Below are 7,360 nucleotides of genomic sequence, written 5' to 3' on the forward strand. Positions count from 1 at the left end.
GAATGTACAAATGTGCTTTATGCAATTGGTATATGTATGGATTGTGATAAGAGTTGTATGAGCACCCAATAAAATGATTGAAAAAAAAGTGAGTGTTTAACCAGGGGACAGGTGTGGAAGCCCTATGGTGCTGTGGGCTAGGCTCTGGGTTTCTAACAGGCAGGTTGGTGGTTCAAACCCACTGGCTATTCCCGGGCAGAAAGAGGAGGCTGTCTGCTCCTGTAAAGATAAACAGCTCCAGAAACCATACGCCAATCCCTTGAGTTGGAACAGACTCATTGGTGAGGTGGAGTCTGTGTCTAAACCCAAAATCCGATCGCTAGTGACCTCATACACTACTAATTATCTGTAGTCTTTACCGAAGTAGATCGCCAGGCCTTTCTTCCGTGGCATCGCCAAGTAGCTTTATATTAGTAGAGGAGGGCTAAACCCTCACACCACTCAGGGCACCTCTGATAGGCTTTCATTTCATGAAAGGAGGAGCATGCAGAGAGATGCCCTTCTGTGACTGGCTAATCCTGAGACAAAATCATTACAGACCTCTAAAGGGACTTTCCTCCAAGTCATTCAAATGGATTGAAGGAATAGTTCCAGGATCACAATCCATTGGAAGCATGGAGTCCCCTTGACAGGGCTCATAATGGTACAGCCCCAGCACTTTGTAACAATGCAGTATAGTGATGACAGCAGGGGCGATTGCACTCTGGAATGTTGACCAGGACCCTTTTCAGGAATGGGAAGGTGGACGCTCCCTAGGTCTGTGTGATAGGTAATAGGTCACAGCAGAACCCGGAGGATGGGAATAGGTACTAGGTTACAGTTGAGCCTGGAGGGTGAGGATAGGGAACAGGTTACAGTGGTAAACTTGGGGCTGCCTACCAAACCTTCCTCTGTCCCCTAAGCATTATCTCACCATTTCCTTCTAACACCACCCTGGAGCACCTGGGAGAGGAAGCCATTGTACATTGACAGCCTTGAGGAACACACTAGATCTTTGGGGACACGCTGTCTGTGAAACCTGGTTAATCAGCAAGGAGTGAGAAATCTCCAAGGCTGGACTAGAACTCTGGTCTTTGGAAGAGGCCCTTCTGAGACAGCAGCGGCCAGGGTTCGGATGGCCAGATGCCTACCACTCTAATTGAATTCTGCCAAATAATTAAGATGATCAAACAGGCCTTGGCTGTGATGGAGCATTATAAGGTGTCTAGGTGAGGGCGGCACTGGATACATAAAGCCAGACGCAGGCTCGGGGATTTTCCATTATCTTGTCTGCACATCCCAATTATCACAGTCGCCTTTGAATGCATGGATGCTTCCATCTTGGGTTTCTATTGAAACCGTGATTGACTGTGGCACCTACAGATATTTTATCAAGAAGACATCAGGCCGGCCTCTCATAAAGCCAGCAGTTTGATGTTTGCCCTTCAGTGCGGCGTTCTCATTGATACATTCTTTCCCCTCCCCAAGTAACGTCGATATAACATATTAACAAAGCAACCTTTGGGGAAGGGCTGCAGCATCTCGGTTTGTTTGCCTTGTCTGAATGCCACTGCATCGGTTCCCTTGTTGAGTTTGATCCAATTGAAGGGCGGGCGGAGCAGAGCAGAGGAGAGGAGAGTGGGGTGCGGTGCCAGGCCTGAGGCACAGGTGAAAGGTTTCCAGATGCCTGAGATTTTAAACTGCTTCGGAATCAAGATGCATCTTTACCTGTTGAGTTCAGCAGCTGCGGATGGAAGCAGATACAACAAACAAAAACAGCAACAAAAATCAAAACCAAACTCACTGCCATTGAGTTGATGCCCACTCGTACCAGCCCCACAGGCCAGGGTGGAACTGCCCCTGTGGGCTTCTGAGAGTAGAACTCTTCCTGGGAGGAGAAAGCCCTTTCTCTCTCCAGAGGAGCGGCTGGTGGTTTTGAACCGCTGATCTTGAGGTTAGCGGCCAACTCGTAAGCACCAGGGCTCCTTGAAAGTAGGTTGGGCACAATTATATGCCACTTGTCTCTTACTGTGGGGCCAATGCTGGTGTTTCAAGAAAAATGGAAGGTGATTTCCTTCGGCAAAGATCTTTGGTTCCAGGGTGAGGGACATGTCCCTGAGGGTCCCCTGCACTCTGGTTTCGGGGTGTGGTGTAAGGTGACAACATCATGGCAGTGAGTTCATTCCTGTTGCCTCTCGACTTATAGCATGGCATACCGATATGCAGTTTAAGAAGCAGTGTTTCCGACAAATGGAACGAGAGGTGGTCTAGAGGGATTGGGTCTGAAGCCGGTCTGTGCATTTGTTTCCTGCCTGGTAATCTTCACCAAGCCTCCCCATGATGCAGGGCTTAAGCTAACACGGGGGCTGGCCGAAAGATGGGTAGATTGAACCCACCAGCCACTCTGCAGGCTCTCCGCCCTCCACCTGCCTCCCTTAAAAGGAAACCACCCTGTGGGCAGTTCTGCCCTGTTGTGGGGTCGCTGCGAGCCGGAGGCAACTTGATGGCAGCCGAGGATGAGGGGTGGCTCAGGACCAGCCAGAGGCGGAAAGAGCCTCTGAGAGGTCACGAGACTCAGGAGACAAAGCTGGGTGACCACGTGAGCTGTGATTGGAGTCCATGTCTTGGGGAGACTGAAGTTTGGGCTCTCAACAATGGTGGACATCTCGTGGACACGGCGATGCTGCAGGAACACAAGCTCGGACCTTTGGTGTTGGGTAGGAGCCGTGCCTGTGCTGTTTCTTACCAGAGAGGTGGTCTGCTATGAGCTCAGAGGAGAGAGGGGAGCCAACGAGCACCCAATCCAAGCTTGTTTGTGACCATTTATCCAAAGTCCCATGGCTTCCTGGGCCGCTTCTCCATTACAGCGTCCCCGCCCAGAGGACACAATAGCTGGAAAAGAGCCTGCTCTTGCAGATGTTGTTTTGCTCTCTGAATCATTTGTTTGATGTTTTTTTGTTGTTTAAGGAGCCAGGTGTTTTAACACCCCGTTAGGCAGATGCTGCGAAAAGAAGTGTCAGGCTCCTCCTGGGTGGTCTTCTCCAGGTGACCTTTCACCTAGGGGTCACTGGGCAATTCTTAGGTTGGAGCCCATTGTGGCAGCCCTTGTGTCAGTTCAGCTCAGTGAGGGTCTTACTCCTTTGCACTGCCCCTTGACTTTACCAAGCACGGCGCCTCGTCTCTCTTGATAACATGCCCGAGGTCTTGCCAGCCTTGCTTCTCAGAAGCAGCCTAGTTGTACTCCGTCCAAGACAGATCGGTGTTTTCTTCTGGCACTCCATGGTATTTCCAGCATTTTCCACCAGCACCATATTGTAAATACATCAGTTCTTCTCTCTCTCCTTTATTCATCGTTCAACTTTCTTTCTTTTTTGTTTAAATGTTACCGTGTAGGGGGATACTTTACTTACTTATTTTTTAAAGATCATTTTATTGGGGACTCTTACAGCTCTTAGAGCCATCATCCGTCAGTGGTGTCAGGCATATTTGTACATATGTGCCATCGTCATCTTCTAAACATTTACCTTCTACTTGAGCTCTCGGTGTCCAACTTTCATCTGCATCTGAAGCAATGCTGTGGTCGCAGTCATGGCCCGTCTATACAGACTGGGTCAGGCTCCTTCGTCCGCAGAGGCACTTCTCTGCGCTTGAGTACTTCATAGAGGTCCTGCGCCCAGATGACGGCCTTGGAACCCCGTGGGGCAGTGTCCTGGGGGGTGTTCAGGCGTTTGAATCGACTTGAACATGGCGGTTGTTTTCTTTTTTGGGAATCTACTTTTTATTATGAAAGGTACTAATGTTTCTAGCATGGATTTTTCAAATGTCTCAAAATACCTCTGTCTGCATCTCTTGGGATTTTGGTTTTGTGTGCTTGCTTACAGGTTGTGGAGGACACTTCTGCCGGACTGTGGTGTGATGGCAGTGTGTATGTGCGCCAGAGATTGTGAGGCAATTCATTGTCACACACACACACACACACACACACACACACACACACACACGCTCGACACACGGCTTTTCTTTTGATGTTGATGATGTGTTCCCCAGGGTGATGTAGAATATACTGGTAATTCGGACAGTCTGCTGTAAATATAGATTCGGAACCGATATGAAGTTCTTAATATACTGCAAATTACCTTCCTTCAGTGATTTTCCAATTTAAATTAACTTACGACCAGTCACCACATAGTCCAGGGCCTGATTACACATCCATATCAAAAGAAAATTAACCAGACTCTTCTTTCTTCATTGATTTTAATTCAAAACTTAATTCATTCAGTGCTGCACACGTTGCCATGAAAAGTTTGATAGATCCATTTCAGTTGCGTTATTAAAATGTTTTCCTGGCTTGTGAGCTTGGGGTGCCCGGCAGGGGTCTTCTTCCCCAACACACTCGTGTCACTTTCTCTGGCCGCTCCGTCTCTCTTTGGAAGCGCTGCTGGTTGAGTTGGAGTCTGTATAGAGGGGCCATGACTGTGACCACAAACAGCGTCCCCATCCGGGGGAGAAGCGCATGCAGAAATGCATCTCTGGTTGCTAGTCAATGATGGGACCAGGTGGTATTCCCATGCACTTGCCTGTATCCCCCTCCCACCTGTCCAGCCATGTCATGTCCATGTGAAAGGTCACCGGAGCCGGCTCCCCACAGGCTCCAAGTAGACCTTCTGGTGCCTCCTCTGACCTTGGAAGTTCTTCCTGTGGGAGCACTCCTCTGCCTTCGTCCCCCTCCCCCCATCCTCCTCTTGCTTCCTCACTCCCTTGAGGAGGAAGGTGAAGGGCAGATGGTGAGTCCCTGAGAGGCTGCCAGACAGATAAGAGCAGGACTGAAGGCAGTGTGCGGAGGACGGTGCTCTGCTGGGAGAAAGGCAAGGGTCGAGTCTGCACCTGCCCTCCTGGCCTCAGAGCCCTTCTCCACTCCAGCTGCTGGGGCAGGCTGCCAGGCTAAGCGCTTCTTCCCCCATCTCTTCAGCGTCTGTGCATCCGCCTTGGTTGTTCAGACCAGCCCGTGTGCAGCAGAGGAAAGCACCGCCCTGTCCCTGAACATTCTCACCCACGTCTTCCCTGGGGAGCCCATTAGTTGCATCCACGGCACAATCCATCACTGAGCTTCCGTACTATGTGCTGTGTCCACTCTGCAGAGCCTACGAAAAGGGAGCCCGGCTCGAGCTGACCCACAGTAGAGCTGTGCTCCTTAAGGTCCTTCAAGGCTGATTTCTCTGCCCCCAGAGCCAGGGGGCCTGACCTTTCTTCCAATGCACTCCGGGGCAGGTGGAGCCTCCAGTGTTTCAGTCAGCACTCAGCGGCCACCCAGGGACTCTCCACAGAGCTGCGCTCTTCTGACTCATAGGAACCTTACAGGACCGAGTAGAACTGTCTCCCCCCCCACCCCGCCCCCTACCTCCCCGGCTGTTCCTTTTGGGAAGCAGACTGCCATGCCACATGGCTCTCCCGAGAAAGAAGCTGCCAGTGGGCTCAGTTGAACCACCAACCTTTTGGTTATTAAGCTGAGCAATGTAACCACTGCACCACCGGCTACAGCAGCTGTTAGGCAGGCTGGCCTAATAGTGTGTGTTGGCATCAGAGTGAATCGATTCCTAAGGTTTAATTGTAAATGCTTTGAGAAGAATCTTAGGTGCCCCCCCCCCCCCTCCTCCACCCTCCCACCACTGCCACTTTGTGGACAGAAATCTGCATCCTTTAATTTGGAAGACTCACTATTAGCAGAGCAGCCTGACTGGTCCGCACTCTCCTGCCCAGAGAGCCCCTGGATGCAGGCAAGCCACCTGGGGTGCTTGTTCCTAGGGTGGGTGGGCGGGGCATGCAGGCCGCTCACCTTTCCTTTCTTTGCAGGTTTCTTCCCCAGCAACTCGCAAGGGTGCGAGGCCTTCCTCCGCCACAAGATGACCCTCATCTCCCCCTCTGTGCTGAAGAAGTATGGCATCCCCTTTGATAAGGTATCCTCCCCCACCAGCGAACCCGTTGTGTGTGTGTGTGATTTGCTTTAACAGCTTTAATAGTTATATGCACTCAGCTGATTTCTGTTGGGAATTAGCGAGGAGGGGCAGGGAAAATTCATGTTCATGCTTTCTACCTTCTCGATTATTTGTCAGTATACGAAGTGGAAACGAAGCTGACCTTTGGGTGCATTTTTGTGAGATGATCACAGTCCGGAAGGTACAGGACAGGTGGGAGTAGGTGCGTGGTCCAGACAGCTCTGTCTGGGCGTCAGGGGCTCCAAGGCTGTTATGATTAGCACTTGGCTGGCTTGGATCAGGGGTCAGGGGCCATCATCGCTACATCATGTGTGCACACGCATGACTCTCGAGCACGCATCAGCCTCGATACCCAGATCCTGCTCACGGGCAGCCTTCCTGCGGTGGTGGGAGCTTCTCTCCCTTTGTGTCCGTGGATGGTGACTCAGTGGGATGTGGCCCCGAGTGGGAGCATTTGTATGCAGAAAGCTGAAGTGAAAGAAGCTTTGACAAGATAAATAAAGCCCTCTCCCAGCCGGCCCACGAGGGGGATTAAGTGCTTAGCGATTCAGAACTTGGGGACAAATCTTGGCCCTTTCCTTTCTAACCTTTATTTGAATTTCCTTCCCATAATCCTGCCATTTTCTACCAAGAAGCTTTTCATTGGCAACTAACTCCTTACTCTTATTAATCTCGGCTCCTTAAAAGTGGCCTTGTGTTTTCTTCTTCCTTTTCCTCCGTTTCCTCCAGGCTGAGCTCAAAGTGGAAGCTCTCTTCGGTTCTTAGGCTTGGGGTCCAGGCGGGCCCTGCTCCTGGGTTGGTTTGTGGGAGCCGAGCAGGGGCACATCTGCTTGTGCAGAGGGGCTGCAGGGAGCGTAGGTGGGTTGAAGGGAAATGGGGATTCCTGTCCAGAGGGCAGCATCCTACTCACCCTTTGGTGGTGCTGGAAACAGGAGGAGGTGAGTGTGTGTTCATTTTGTCCAATGAGGAAAGGAAACCTAGTCTCCCAGCACAGGTAGAATTCATGAGGCGCGCTGAGCCCAGGGAGAGGGGCGAACCAGGCTGGGTCCTCAGGAGACACCCAGTGTTGGAGCTGGGACTGTGTTGGGCTTGCAGAGCCCCCTGACTGCCAGGTGATGACTGAGCTGTGCTTACTGCCAGGGAATACCTGCCAGTGTACACACACACACACACACACGCTAGAGCTCAGAATTGTCAGGAAGGAGACGGTTTTCATACACCCTTAACTCACTCCCATGGGATCCATGCCGACTCCTAGGTTCAAAATGCTGAACTTGCAGCTAGCAGCCCAATATGTAACCTCGACACTTCCTGGGCTCTTCACATAACCTGTAGCGTCACTATAATGGCACAAGATGGCAGCCTGGTGTCTTCTTGGTGTTACACAC

The 7,360-nt window shown here is 51.2% G+C and overlaps 1 protein-coding gene across 1 annotated transcript in view; it reads left to right on the top strand.

Annotated features, from left to right (window-relative positions):
- KDM4C (lysine demethylase 4C) overlaps nucleotides 1–7,360 on the top strand; it is a 187,834-nt gene that overhangs the window by 29,924 nt on the left and 150,550 nt on the right. Inside the window, exon 6 of the mRNA XM_045289370.1 lies at nucleotides 5,830–5,933. Coding sequence (XP_045145305.1) covers nucleotides 5,830–5,933 — 104 coding nt within the window. The remainder of the gene's footprint in view (nucleotides 1–5,829; nucleotides 5,934–7,360) is intronic.

This window comes from Echinops telfairi, unplaced genomic scaffold (assembly GCF_000313985.2).
Source record: "Echinops telfairi isolate 266 unplaced genomic scaffold, ASM31398v2 ScPeMD7_25;HRSCAF=90, whole genome shotgun sequence".
Taxonomy (NCBI): domain Eukaryota; kingdom Metazoa; phylum Chordata; class Mammalia; order Afrosoricida; family Tenrecidae; genus Echinops; species Echinops telfairi.